General features: G+C 37.5%; 1 protein-coding gene across 4 annotated transcripts in view; it reads left to right on the top strand.

The window, feature by feature from the left end:
* The window catches only part of LOC132126129 (pleckstrin homology domain-containing family G member 5-like), a 40,416-nt gene extending 25,611 nt beyond the window's left edge, over nt 1-14,805 (top strand). For 3 of the 4 annotated variants that reach the window (XM_059537193.1, XM_059537196.1, XM_059537197.1), the window contains 12 exons: nt 6,188-6,379; nt 7,460-7,621; nt 8,466-8,561; nt 8,781-8,981; nt 9,238-9,348; nt 9,601-9,750; nt 10,265-10,402; nt 10,538-10,657; nt 10,803-11,051; nt 11,133-11,263; nt 11,417-12,397; nt 13,862-14,805. In XM_059537193.1, coding sequence (XP_059393176.1) covers nt 6,188-6,379; nt 7,460-7,621; nt 8,466-8,561; nt 8,781-8,981; nt 9,238-9,348; nt 9,601-9,750; nt 10,265-10,402; nt 10,538-10,657; nt 10,803-11,051; nt 11,133-11,263; nt 11,417-12,397; nt 13,862-13,871 — 2,541 coding nt within the window. In that variant the 3' untranslated portion in view covers nt 13,872-14,805. Of the gene's footprint in view, nt 1-6,187; nt 6,380-7,459; nt 7,622-8,465; nt 8,562-8,780; nt 8,982-9,237; nt 9,349-9,600; nt 9,751-10,264; nt 10,403-10,537; nt 10,658-10,802; nt 11,052-11,132; nt 11,264-11,416; nt 12,402-13,861 lie in introns of those variants that run through there. The other variant, XM_059537195.1, reaches the window with a different exon arrangement.
* The last annotated feature ends 631 nt before the right edge of the window (nt 14,806-15,436 follow it).

The following is a 15,436-nucleotide window of genomic DNA, read 5'->3' as shown; positions in this document are numbered from 1 at the left end:
TCCTATAAAAATAGCTAGGATAATTAAGGGTTCATTAAATTATATGCATATTCCTTTTACAGTGACAATGGTCAGTCATCTTTTTATACAGTGGAATATTATTCCAAATAACTAAATTAATATATATTATATAAGATTAATAACGTTTTATTCTCTTAATGTCATAAGGTCCGTATCTTTTGTGGGAAATAGAAACTTAAACTATCTGTTTTGTTATCTTTATGCAGTATCATATGATTAGAGGTGTGTTACTTGCTGGGGAAATCTGGGTAAATGTGTAACTATGTACAGAACAACCTGGAAAGTTTAATGCTTTTGCTGGCCTAACAGTTTTTTACAGTAATGTCCAAAAGTTTTAGGAGTGACATACATTTTGTGTTTTGCAAAGTTTGCTGCTTAAGCTGTTGTGGTGATCATTCACATTGTTTCTAGATTATTGTGTAGAGTTATTAGATGCTTTTTAAATAATTGCTAAAATGCTTAATTTGCCAAAAAAAATAACTTAAAAAAAAAAACTAATTTAACTGTTTTTTTAATCCTGACATTAATTGACTAATCATATCAGCAGCACATGTGAAAGTGTGAATGAGTACTAGTCAATAGATTGTAAGAGCAGACTGATGGAGGGAAGAAGTGCTTCCAATCATTGTGTTCTTGTTAGCAACGGTTACCTCCAAAGAAACACATGCAACCATCATCGCTTTGCATCAAAATTGCCTCACATGCAATGAAATTGCTACGAAGAATATTGCACCTGAAAGAACCATTGACTGGATCATCAAGAACTTTAAGGACAGAGGTTCCACTGCAGTGAAGAAGTCTTCAGGACGTCCCAGAGTGTCCAGCAAGTGCCAGGACCACCTCCTCCTGAAGAGTCAGCAACAGAATCATGTCACCAGCAGTGCAGAGCTTACTCAGGAATGGCAGCAGGTTGGTGGGAGAGCATCTGCACGCACAGTGAGGAGAAGACTTTTGGACAACGGCCTGGTGTCATGAAGGGCAGCAAAGAAGCCACTTCTCTTCAAGAAAATCCTCAAGGACAGACTGAACTTCTGCAGGAAGTACAAGGATTTGACAGCAGAAGACTGGTGCAAAGTTATTTTCTCTGATGAAGCTACCTTCTGACTGTTTGTGACATCTGGAAAATCAGTTGTTCGGAGAAGAAAAGGTGAACGCTATGAGTCCTGTGACATGCCAACAGTGAAGCATCCTGGGACCATCCATGTGTGGGGTTGCTTTTCAACCAAGGGAGTGGGCTCTCTCATAATTTTGTCCAAAAACACTGCCATGAATAAAGAATGGTCTCAAAACGTCCTGCAAGATCGACTTCTTCCAACGATCCATGAGCGATTTGGTTATGATTCGTGCATTCTAGCATGATGGCACACCATGTCATAAAGCAAGAGTGATCGAAGATCATTACATTAAAATTTTCGATCCGAGGCCAGGCAACACCCAGGCAATGTCCCCCTAGCAATATCGCATGAGCAAAAGTGCTTATACTTGAAATAACGTGCATTTTAAACACAACATGGCCAGCTACTTTGCATATTTTTCAATATAACATAAAACAGATAGAACATATCCATTAGCATACTGTTAAGATTTATCAGGAGGACAGAGAGCTCAGCAGAGTCTGTACCAGTCTTGCTTTCTTTACCTGATCTCAGTGTTGGTTTTTGACCATTAGACACTCAGCAAAATGTAAATTAGGCAGTTATGCAAATCGTGCAAGAACCTAATTAGTCACAGTCATTTAAGTTACCTTTGGATTTGTCACAAAGTGAAGAATTGTTTGCTGTGCCTCAGCGGACAGGACCCCAAGCGTGTTTATATTCACAGTGCATTTTTAACACTTATCGGAGTATTTTTCTATATGAAGTTTGTGTCTGTAAGTACATTATGACAGTTCACTCAAAAATTTTAATTCTGCATTTACTCACCCATCATGTCATTCCAAATCTGCATGATTTTTTTCTTCTGTGGAACACAATTATATAAAAAAAGGACCTTTTATATCAATGGAACCTTTCCATTGCACAAAGGTCCTATAGAGTAGAAAAATGTTCTTTAGGTTATCAAAGTGTTCTTCACACTAAGAAAAAAAAGGTTCTTTTGAGAACTGTTTGCTGAATGGTTCTTTAGGGAACCAAAAATCGTTCTGTGGCACTGCTGCGAAAACCCCCTTTTGGAACCTTTATTTTTAAAGAGACCGTTAAACCAAAAGTTCTGTCATTAATTACTGACCCTCATGCCATTACAAACCTGTAAGACCTTTGTTCATCTTCTGAATGAAAATTAATGTATTTTTTTAATGGTGAAATTCATATTAATGGTGAAACTCAAGAGCCTCCTGACCCTGCATAGACAGCAATGCCACTACCATGTTCAAGACCCAGAAAGGTAGTAAGGATATCATTAAAATAGTTCATGTGACATGGACATGGGCATGCAACCTTAATTTTATGAAGCTACGATAATATTTTTTGTGTGCAACAAAAACAAAAATAACGACTTCCATGTGATAATTCTTTGCGCGTTTACAAAAGTACCATGATGCATGCTTGTGCATTCCTCTGCTATAGCTCTTGTGAATGGCGGCGGTACTCTTGTGAATAGCAGTGGAGACTGACACGGAAGAGAAGAAATTGTTGAATAAAGTCATTATTTTTGTATCCTTTGCATACTCAAAGTATTCCCATAGTTTCATAAAATTAAGGTTGAACCACTGATGTCACATGGACTATTTGAATGATGTCCTTACTACCTTTCTGAGCCTTGAACATGGTTGTTCCATTGCTTTCTGTGAATGGTCAGAAAGCTCTCTTATTTAATTAAAAATATCTTACATTGTGTTCAGAAGATGAATAAAGTTCTTAAGGGTTTGAACGACATGAGGGTGAGTAATTAATAACAAAAATAATTCATTTTTGGGTGACTTATCCCTTTAAGAGTGTATAAAGAGAGGCAATGGGGTCCACAATGATATCAAATGCCAAAAATAAAACATACATTTTTCAAAATATCTTCTTATATACATATTTGGAACAATGTTAGGGTGAGTACATTTTTTTTATGAACTATCCTGACTATTCTGACATGGCAATACTGGCTCAACCAATGACCAAGCTGTCCTACCAGACAAAAAGGTACTGTGCAAAAGTCTAGGCCACTAGTATTTTAATTTTTGTTTGCACAAGAAGTCTGACAGCAGCCAGTGCTCCACACAGAGATCGAAACGCTTCAAGAAACCTGTTTTAGGCACTTGTGTAAAAATGCTGTAAAGTGAGGTTGCCATCAAAAATAATGCCATAAATAGATTTTATTAATTAACTTCTATTGACTTAACTAAATGAAATCAACATTTGGTGTGACCACACTATGCATTAAAAAAAGCTTTTGTCCTAGGTGCACTTGCGCATTGTTTTTCAGCTAGCTTTGCAGGTAGGTTTCTTGAAATGTCTTGAAGACATTGCCACAGTTTTTCTGGGTTTAATCTGTCTCAGTTTTTTCTGTATCTTCATGTTATTCCAGACAGACTGGATGATGGTGATATCAGATCTCTGTGTGGACCACTGGCTGCTGTCAGACTCTCAGAAATATAACTGGATTATTACAATTTTGTTGGTGAAAATACTAGTGGCCTAAGACTTTTGCACAGTACTGTATATTTATGTATTTTTGAACATTTAAACACTCTGTCCTCTTTGATAAAATGCATGCCAACTGGGCCACATACATCAAGCAGCCGTACGGTGCCCAGCACTGATATTCGCTTTCACCATCTGCATTCACAGCAGATGTGCAATAAACACTGTTTTGCAGTCCGCTCATGTCACTCGTTCAGTACTGTTGATTAGAAAGCGAGCCGCTGCTAGGATCGGTTGTTTGAGGTAGCTGAGGTAGCAGAAGGAGCTCCTCCTCCTCCTCCCTTGCTCCTTTCCCCTCTCTTCCTGCTCAAACAATAGGAGGGCAGGATTCTGCAGTTACTATGACACCCAGCCAGCCCTCCTCAGCAATGCAGCAGTCTACAGTTCAGCCCTCTCAGCCTCCTTCAGGTTCACTCGCATGCACATATATGTGCAAACCGACAAGCCTGTAGAAGGGGATTTGAATGCACTAGTCCTTTGACATCAATGTAGCATTTGTGATGGTACAAGAGGGAAGCAGGTTGTAAGAGATTAATTCTGGGAGCAGCATGGGCCTGGCTCTCTTTTGATGCCGTGCAATGCTGTGGACTGCCTTGGAAATGCCTCTGACATCTACGGTGAGCTTATTATTGCTTGTCTTCTATAATTGACACTTTGGCTTCATCTGCAAGGTTCATGCCAGTTTTAATCAAATATGAATTTTCAAAGAGAGTCTGTCTGGGAATGGACGGGAGAAAATGATGCCTGCAGCGCTTGTGTTACTCTTTCTAATCAAATTCCCACATATCTTAAAAAACATTACAAAATTAATAGTTTTGTACTTGTTTTAAAAGATATTTTATTAGCGGATGAGCTAAAATCTACTTTTTTGGCATTGTTAAGTGTACACAGTAGTCTCTGTGATTAGCTTTTGGAAATATAATAATATAATATCATCATGTGCTGTCAAGGGGCATTGTTGACTTTGTGTTCCTCAGGGAAAAACCGACAAAACAAATGAGTCAAACAGGTTCTCCGGATGGACAAGGACCAAGATAATGTCGGCTTGTCATCTTTGAAGGATGACTTTAATTAGTTTTCTGCAACCAGGATGGTCTGTCAAATGCAGCAAGTAGGGGAGCATTGCTTTTCAGCGATCTGGTGAATGAATTTCTCTGATCAAAGCTAAGAACATATTGAGCTGATCTAGAAATGTTTATCGATCTGGGTAAGCAACAAATTGCCTTTTGTCTTCATCATGAGGACCATCTTGGGCACAGAACATTCTGTCTGTTAAGAAACACTGGCATTGGCACAGAACACTGGCGAATGAATTGGCCTGAAGATCTTCAAGATATTTCTCTGATGAAAAATAACCCATTGAAATGGCATTTTCCATTGAAAAGAACAGCATCATCAGAACACAATGACCAAGTAATGAGCCCCGAGGGACATTGAGTGGCTTTCCCCACTACACTCATGCATTCTTCATTTCTTTCCATTGTCGTGAACAGGGAAAAGCCTTTCCCCTGTTTTCCGAGACATGCCTTGCCTCTTTTCCTGTTGTTGCCATAGGGTTCCTCTCACTGGCTCGGGTCACAGGGTTTGATGATTCTTGTCAGTCAGGTCTCTAATGCTTTAACCTTTCTGAGCAGAGAATGTTGGCAAAACCCAGATGGCCTTTTCACCTGTTGACAGCTGAATGTGCTCCCTAAGGTCAGCGTTTTTTTTTTTTTTTTTTCATTTTTAACACACGTGTTGTCCCATCCTCAGGTGAAAGATGTCCCTGAACGTACAGAGAGTGTCTGAGAACAGGCCTGTCTTTATGTATAAATGTCCTGAGTGTTTTGCTTGCACTTCCTTACCTGTCAAAGCCAAGCTATGTCTGGCACTTAAAATTCCAAAGTTTAGGCTGACTATTTCACAAAAGGTGGCTGCTTGGACTTGTCTAATTTTGTATGACGGAAGTGTTTCCTCTATGACTATTGCTACATTGTTGATTTATTCCGTTTTTCTGTGTTTTGTTTGCTTTTCTAAATAAATAAATGAAATGCAACATTTCTGCCCATTTTTTTTTTTCCTGAAGGTGTGAATTAAATTATATTATACAGAATTAACACACACACACACACACACACACATATCTATCTATCTATCTATCTATCTATCTATCTATCTATCTATCTATCTATCTATCTATCTATCTATCTATCTATCTATCTATCTATCTATCTATCTAATTCATTATATATTTTAAATATATAATATAATAACTTTTAATTAATGAAAACATTAATTAATTAATAAAAAATAATATTTAAATTAATATTAAACATTGTTTTTAATAAATATTTGCCAGTGTTTTGTCCTAAAGGTGATCAGAAGTTTATTAGTAAATATAGTAAATTAGTACATTTTGGTTAAGTGTGTCAATAGTACTATGAATAGTTTAAGTAATAAGTATTATTATTATTACTACATGTTATATTATTATTATTGTTGTTAAATATTTGTAAATATTTATTATTAGTCTTTTTCTCACTCGCTGTCTTTGACAGGGTCAAACGCGTCGGCGAAAGAACATGCCAGAGTTTCTGGGCGATGCCAGCGCCCCCAATCAAGACTCCATATCCCAGTTGAGCGGTTCTCTCCCAGGATCTATAACGGGTACAGACCGCTGGAGGAACCGTGCCGCCAGCCGTTTCAGTGGCCTCTTCAGCTCCAATTCAGGAAACGGCTCTCTTGGGAAGGTGAGCATCTGTGAGCATCCAAGGGTTGTTGTTTTACATGTGCAAGTAACTTTCTCATATGCTAAACAAGCACTTACATATTCTTGGCAAGCCCTTTGCATTTCACACTTGAGTGAGTGTGTAACCACTAAGGAAGAGATATCAGTTTTTTAAAGTATTGCACCACTTAAGGGTGAAATTGGCTAACCAAAAACAGGAAGAATGTACAAGTAGACTTTTCCTATAAGTCCACACTCAGTTTTCCCTCACGTGCAGGACCTTTGGTGTGTTTTTGTTAGCATGCCCTAGAGATTTAGGTTGGTTGACACCCTCTCTGGCTCAGGATTGTAAGGTTGGGGTTAAAGCTCAGGCAGGGCTCTTTTCCTCTCTGTGTCACTTTTGTAAATATCACATAATAGCTTGACGTTGGTCCGGTATGGACAACAATGCCTGCTTAATGGTGACCGCTGCTTATGAGATCATTAAATGTGCCTTGAGATTTACCCCATGCTAAAAACAATAAACCATAGTGTTGATATGAGTAATCAGATTGTGTCTAATATATGAATAATCATATTGTGTCTAATATGAGTAATCATATTGTGTCTAATATGACCAAAAATTTTTTTTTTCATTTTTGGATGAACTATCCCTTTAACATTATGGGGTAAAATAAATACAGTATTTTGTTATGCTTGGGATGCAAAATATATCAGTACCATATCATTATCTGATGGTATTAAATATTTAATTTATTTGTCAGTAGTTTTTTTTTATTAACTCTATTGTTTTTTTGTTCTTTTTAATTAACTTCGAACCATTATTTAATTCCTACTTCAAGTTAATCTTTAAAAGTCCTAAGAAAAAAGAAACATTCTTAAATGTAATATAAAAAAATAAAATATATATATATATATGTAAATGCTCCTCAATTTTTCATCTGTACATATTAATGATCTGATGTCTAAATTTTAAATGATTTATGTTTTAACTGGGATTTTTTTAATTTGTTTTGTTTTATTTTAATTTATTCAAAGAAACTAGTAAAGAATTAATTTTTGATTTTCTCTCCAATTAAAATATTTATATTTCTCTTGTCAGGAGTGTGATCGCGTGGAACAGCTGCAGAGTAAACTGTACTCGTATACTATGCTCGGATTACCCAAGATGCCTCCGCAGCTCTCGTTCCACAGAGACTCATGGGAAGAGGAGCCCAACCTGGAGCTAGAAGAGAGCTGGAAGCAGCTTTTGGACAATCCTGAGGTAAACGCACTACTCTGATAATTGATTTTGTCACTTTGGGAATTTTTATATAGTTTCATTCAGACATTGTAACCTATAATAAATTGTGGATCCACATAATATGACTTCATGTCCGATGATAATTCCGTCAGGTTAATGACTGTAACAAGTTATGAATGGTTTTATAACAGCTTTTCCATTAATGTTTTGGTGTTAGGCCTTCACTCTCATGGAGATCAATGTTTTATTGCTCTTGTTGTGATGATTTTCTAGATGTAACTACAGTAACAAAATAGTGCTTTTTTATTCTTAAGCAAAATCAACACTGCGCTCTTAAGTTTCTGACAGATCGGTCTGGAGGCACTTTAACTCCCAAAACTTTTGTTAGCCAGACAAATAAGCGTCATTTATTATCAGTGACCTAACTTTCTGTGAAATAAATTTTTTCTTGAAGTTTTAAAGACCCTTTTAAAAGGGATCAGTGAATGGGTGCCGTCAAAATGTGAGTCTAAAAATGTCAAAACAATCTACAAGTAATCCACATGACTACAGTCCATACACAGTATCATTAACATGAGAGAGCTATTCACAAAATGAGACAAAACAGCCAATGTTGTCCCATGACCATAGTATAGCTTTTTTCAAACTGTATTCTCTCTCTCTCTCTCTCTCTCTCTCTCTCTATATATATATATATATATATATATATATATATTTCTAATATGCTGTTATGATACTCAAGAAACATTTCTTTTTATTATTAATAATGCTTTTTTTTTAATTCTGGATTCTTTGATGAATAGAGAGCCACCCTGGTATGTTCATGTAAAATATAGTGTTTTTACATGTTTTTGTTTATTTGTAGATTTTAACCAGACGTCAGTGCCATCAGCAAGAGGCTATATGGGAACTGCTGCAGACGGAGTCAGACTACATCAAGAAATTGCATGTCATTACTGATGTAAGAGCCCGCTGATGTTTGCTTGAGAACACGATCAGACAGAACAGATCTACGCAAATGTGTGTAGAATGCCATTGAAATGGGTCTTGTTGAGAGGAATATATAATATTTATCTTGTCATGTGCTCATTGACTTCAGCATTTATGGTACTTTTATGTGTCTTGTGACATGTGAAACTTTATAGCGCGGTATAATCAGAATCTCTTCCTCTTTCGTCAGCTGTTTCTGTGTGGCCTGCTGAACCTGCAGGAGAGTGGTTTACTGAGTGAAGTCGAACCTGTGCGCCTCTTCAGTAACATTCAGGACATTGTGCAACTGCACACATCCCTGTGGGCTGAGGTCATGCTGCCGGCACTAGAGAAAGCCAGACAGAAAAGATCAGTGATCAACCCCACTGAACTATATCAAGGCTTCAGCACTGTGAGTCTGTGTATATCGTTTGTCAAGACTTCAATGAATAGTTCACCCAAAACTGAAAATGTACTCATCCATAGGAATCCCTTGAAGTTTTAGATGAGTTTGTTGTATGATCACTGAATGGGTGCCATCAGAACGAGCGTCCTACAGAAAGCTATTTTCAGCAATTTTGTGAACTAAAATCCTTTAAAGTTATCAAAATTGCCCCTGCATCTTTAAAAATCATTTTGCTGGCCTGATTACATTTTTTTATGTGCAGTTTGGTTTCCGATTCAAGCCCTACATCCGTTACTACATGGAGGAAGAGGCCTGTATGGAGTACATGCGCACTTTACTGAAAGACAACGAACTCTTCAGAATATATGTAACTGTGAGTAATTATTACCATCCATATCTGGTCACTCTTCAGCCAGACACATTAACCTTTGATGGATTCAGTCTGGTGACAAATATAAAGGCATGTCTGAAGGTTTATTGTATACGAGTGAAATGAGAGATCACCTATATTGTAACTGGACTCTCATTATGACTCAGTGATTCTGTCGTGGTCTGCTCGTGCTGTCAGTGCATGTTTATAATTGTTCACCAAATGAGACTTTTATTCAACTTTTCCATCCTGTAGTGGGCAGAAACTCATAAACAGTGCAACCGACTGAAGCTCACAGACATGTTGGTGAAGCCTCATCAAAGACTTACTAAATATCCACTGCTGCTCAAAAGCGTGTTGAAAAAGACAGATGACCAGCCAACTCGTGAGGCCCTTAACAAAATGGTAAGAAATTCTTTCTAAAATCTTTGCAATAGAGCACATGCACACAATGTTCAGTAGTAAATTGTTCATTTTATTGTTGTTTACAATAGTGTATTCAAACTAGGGGCTTTAGGGACTGCCAGTCCATGCCAAATTGTATTGAATTATATAATAATCACATTAATATTGTGAAATATTCAGCTGTCTAAGACCACATTTAAATTCTTGTGAAAAAATAAATAAATAATAATTCTCGAAATTTAAACCTGATAAAGGTTTAAAATAAACCGTTTAAGTATTCAAAAAAAAAATTTAAATAAATAAAATAATTTTTATAAAATATATATAATTTGAAATATATAATATACACACACACACACATTTTTTTTTTAGAAAATCACTAGCATTTTGGACTCAAGTGTACTGTATTTAGTGGCAATGTGTGTGTATGTATATATGTATATATATATATATATATATTATATAAAAATGCTGTATATTATAATTTTCTATATTATTATATTTTTGTGGTCAGGTGGCTGCTGTTGAATGCTTTATTAACAGTGTGGACTCACAAATGAGACAAAGGGAGGAAAAACAGAAGCTGGCTGCCATCGCTGGACGTATAGAGGCGTATGAGGCTGTGGAGGGGGCCAGCGAGGAGGTGGAGAAGGTGAGATGCATAAACTATGAGATACTATCTTCAGAATGTTGCAAGGTTTATGTGAGATCTTGAAGAAACAAGTAGCAACTCCCGAGCTGCTAAGTGTCTCTATTACCATCAATTGTGTCTGCATTGAACCTTCAGATCCTCAGGGAATATAATAATTTTGACCTGACCGCTCCAGTCATGGGCGCTTCACCTGAAGAGATTCGTCAGCTGCTCCTAGAGGGAGCTCTGAAGATGAAGGAGGGTAAAGAGAGCAGGGTACGATTTCCTCTTTATATTTGTTACACGAAGAAACAGAGCCAGCATTTCTGAGTGCACTTTAGTAAGGAATATATTTTTAACTAACAGCCGATAGTTGTCTAAAAGCTTCCCACTGGTCTCCATTAACTCCTTTTTCCAACAGATGGATGTATACTGTTTCCTGTTCACTGACGTCCTGTTGATTACTAAGTCGGTGAAGCGTTTGGAGAAAGTGAAGGTGATCCGGCAGCCTCTCGTCATCCATAACGTGGTGTGCCGAGAGCTGAAAGACCCAGGAAGCTTCCTCCTTATCTACCTCAATGAGTTTCGCTGTGCTGTGGCCTCCTACTGCTTCCAGGCCAACAGTGGCACTCAGGGCCGCAGCTGGATTGAGGCCATTTACAATGCACAGGTATTAGAATTAACCTTTTGGTTACTAACAGTTGCTTACTTAAACCATTACTGGTTTAATATGAAGAGTTTCCCCATGCAGAACCAACTCCAGAAACTTTGCTCCGAGTCCCTGAGAGATGACCCAGATGACAGGGATGAGGATGAGACGGAGAGCAGCATGTCCACCTCCAGCTCTCCATCACTACAGCACAGAGAGCCGCTAGGCAAGAGGTACTGTATAATAGTACATGTAGATTATTCCTGTAGCTCAAACAGTACAGCATGTTGCTAACAAGACCATGCAATATACCTTTTCTTAAATGCCGTTTATTGATAAAAGTACATCCAGCAGTCTAATAAATATTCATTTTCTTTTTCCAAAAGCCTCTCTCTTTCACCAAGTCACTCTGATGGATCCACGGAAACTCTTTCCGTGGCAGCTATGGAAGAAACGGATGAGGTTGGGTCCTTGTCGACCGTTCACATCACTACATCATTGAGAAACTCCCTGCTGTCTTCATCAAACCTGCAGGATTCCTTCTCTACTAATGACAGTAAAACTCTGGAAGTTCTGAGTGATTTGGTTGCCACGGACATGGATTCAGAAAGTCGCTCTCTTTCTATAGACAGTGCGTATGGAACTCTCTCGCCTCAGTCCCTGGTTGCAGAGCTGGACTTAAAGGTAGCGGTCTGCCAGAGCGAGGGAGAAGAGACTGATGCTGGGGAGGAAGAAGAGGCATTTGAGGATGATGAAGATGGTGATGAGGAGGATTCAATAACCTGGAATGGCTCTCAGATTACTGTAAATGAGTCCTATGTTTCAGATGGCCTTGCAAACATTGAGAAGAATGATTTTTCTGGGACGTCTCAGGCTCCGGGTTGTTGCTCACATACGCTGCGGCGCCGTTCACCCGTCCAGCCTCGTCCAGACTACCTGCAGTACTTTGCCCTCAGGTCACGCTCCGAGGATGACCTGCTTCAGTGCCTCACAGCTCCTCGCTGTTCCTCTGGCAGGAACAGTGTCAGCAAGAGCTTAACGCACCTCAACAAACCGACATCTCACAGCACAGAGCGATTCCAGTCGGACGAGGAAGAAATCAATGGAGACCCCAAAGCACTGTCGAGCAAGCTGACCAACACGCGGACGAGAGCAGAGGCCAGGCACGTGCAAAGGACCCTCAGCTGCCCCAATGGGGAGGCGGACTGTGAGACTAAAGAGAATGAGACACCGCCCTCTGGTGGTCTGGAGGAAAAGAGTGACTTGGTGCTATCCCAGCAGCCACATCAGCAGCATAAGAAACTGACGGTGGCTCAGTTGCACAGGATACGTGCTACCATGGTGCTCAATTCAACGCTGACAGCATCGTAAGTCTACAATATTTCACATCTTAAGGTCATATTTCAAACCAAAATCAAAAATATACATTTTCAAATGTATAACATGAAAACAATACTTTTCATAAATCTAATATAATATTTAATATATATATAATATATATATAAATAATATATATTATTTAATACATTTTATATTTATTTTGCATGTGGATAAGGAAGCCTGTTTTTGGGTATATTTAAACTGTGACATTTTTTTTCATGACAATTAAGAATACTGATGTCCCCCCAGTTGTCTTTAGCTTGTTGTAATAAAAACTATATAACTATAATTACTATTATTAAAAAATATATATACAATTTTTAAGTGCGCTACTATAAAGGTATGGGGTCAGTAAGATTTCTTAAATGTTTTTGAAAGGAGTCTCATATGCTCAGCAAGGCTGCACTTATTTGATCCGAAGTACTGGAAAAACATTAATATTATAAAATATTTTGACAATTAAAAATAAGAGTTTTCTGTTTTAATATATTTTAAAATATTTTTTATTCCTGTGATGGCAAAGCTAAATTTTCTGCAGTCATTATTTCAGTCTTCTTTTGTAGCTGTTGCAAGAAACCGTTCTTATTTTTATTAATATTGAAAACATTAATATTGAATGGAATATTTTTATTAATATTGCTGCATAATATTTTATGAAAACCGTGCTTATTACTTGAGAATACTTTGTCATGAAAATGTTTCTAAAACAGGATATTTGATATTGATATTTAATGCTAAATATAATTTCAGTCTTGTATCCACAAGCAAGTTGCAGATCAAACATGTTGCTTAGTTCTTGTCGCTCTTCAGCTGCACATGGTAAATTAGCCATTCTTATAAACTTGCTATAAAAAGATGTCAACACCAGGCATTATTATGTGCCCCTCAAACTCTTGTTTTCTCTTTAATAGCGTGCTGAGGGTTTGTTCCTGTACGTTGTTACAGAATTCTCCCTCATTGTCCAGACATGCTCACACAACATGTCCTCCTCATTGTTAATGTTCTCTAAAGAGTGTGGCACACTCAGTGTGTACTCCGCCCATTAGAAGACACTGTGCTCTTCTAATATAGCTTTTAATAGGGTGAGACGCACTGATCTCAGTCAGGCAGGCACAGGACAGCCAAGGCCCTATTGTCTAGCCTTCAGGGGAAGTTGGCATTTCGACATCCAGCGCTTTTGTCCCTGGTGTCTTTTATCTAACAATCTCAGTCTCCACCCAGAATGACTGGATCTAGAATCCCGAGTATGGAGTTGTTCACCTTTTTCCATGTATTGTATCTATTTTTACCTTGAAGAAGGTATCTGATTGTTCCCTTATGTTTGAGTGATGATCTGTTGTTATGAATTGCTTGGCAGTTGCTTTGAAATTATATAAATGATGTCAGACCACAGATATATTATAAATTTGCTGTTTATATTAATGTTTTTCTGTTTCTCTCTGTTTCTTTAGGGAAGTATAGTGTTTGAGTAAATGAAGCTGATGCCATTAGCTGGTCTATTGGTGGGACTTAAACCAAGTCTTTTGTCCAAGACTACATCTGTACCCAAGAGGACGTACAACTCAAATATAAACAGGCAGATCCAACAAGAAAGCTGTGGAACTCTGTTAAAAGCCATGATCATAATTCACTAATTTAATATTGAATATGATGCTAAAGGGTCATATATACAAAGACATTCATTTTGTATAATACCTGTCTGACAAAAAGAGACTTGAGTCAATTTTTATTTAACGATGCACCAGTCAGGGCTTTTGCAGAGTTAAAAGGACATTGTGTCTAACGTTTAACCTCTACTCCAAGCATTACTGCCCTGGAGGTCTGTTTTCACAAAAAAGTATGAATATAAACTCTAAAGCACTCTTACTTCCAGAATTTACCTGAGTTGTCATTTGACCTCTGCGTCCTAAGGGCTTTTTTTGTTATGCTAGATGATGTAGCTCATGAAACACCTAAAATAGAGTTACTCTTTTAGGTTGTAGGAATTAACTGAATCACACTTGATATGAAAAAAAAGAAAAAAATGCAAAAAGAAAAAAGAACTGTGGACTACTATTGCTTCAAACGCCACAATAATCAACTTGCATGCATTTTTTTGTTTTCGTTTTTCAGTGTTCTGTAAATATGGTATTTATTGAACCTGCTTTGTTTTGCAGAAAATAACATTATTGTTGATGCCTTTTGATTGTAATATTTCTTTTTGCTATTTGAATGATTAGCATCGTTTCTGATTTGTCGATTGACATCAAAATAAGGGCTGAATCCATGTCTTATGCCTGGATTTGATCAGTTTACATATGTAGCTTCAATATTTACAGGTTACAAATTTGCACAGTGCTTCTAAAGAGAAAACACAACCGGCAAATTAATTAAAATGCTTCTGTTGCCAAATCCACTGCCAAAATGTGTCCATTTTTGTTTATTTATGAAACTGGATTAATGATATTATCACTTGTTAATGAGAAGATATTCCAAAATTAACATTAGAACAAAGAAGGGGGCAGAGAGTGACTTCAAAAGTTTGTCCTTCCAAGCAAATCTGAATGCTCCTTGTCTCACCCTAATCATGTTTAATTTACAATATGTGCATATTTTTCATTTTCTAACCTTTTCAAGCAACATGGGTTATAGAGTGCAGTGAGGACAGACTACAGGATCATTCTGGTGAGCTGTTGAGCTGTCAAATATAACATTGGAATATTCCAGTGATCCACAAGGTGGCAGCAAATATTTACTTTTTTTTCTTTGCCTTCATATGTTGTTTTTTACAGCTGATGGAGAGATTGTCAAGGAACCTATTTTTACATCATCACAATTTTTATTTAAACCCAAATATGAGCAGGACCGAGATGTAAAACCCTCGTAGGCACTATGTTATAAGTAAGGTTTAATGTTTAGAACGGAATGTGCCACGTGCTATATTAGTTATGACAATTAGTTTTCAGTATGAAGAATCTGCTTCCACAACTTTATAGCCTCAAGTAGCCTAACTGTAGTTAATACTTGTCCTTTCTCTCTTAGCTGGC

This window comes from Carassius carassius, chromosome 44 (assembly GCF_963082965.1).
Source record: "Carassius carassius chromosome 44, fCarCar2.1, whole genome shotgun sequence".
Lineage (NCBI taxonomy): Eukaryota > Metazoa > Chordata > Actinopteri > Cypriniformes > Cyprinidae > Carassius > Carassius carassius.
The sequence above is the reverse complement of the archived record's forward strand: the minus strand, read 5'-3'. Positions and strand labels throughout refer to the sequence as shown.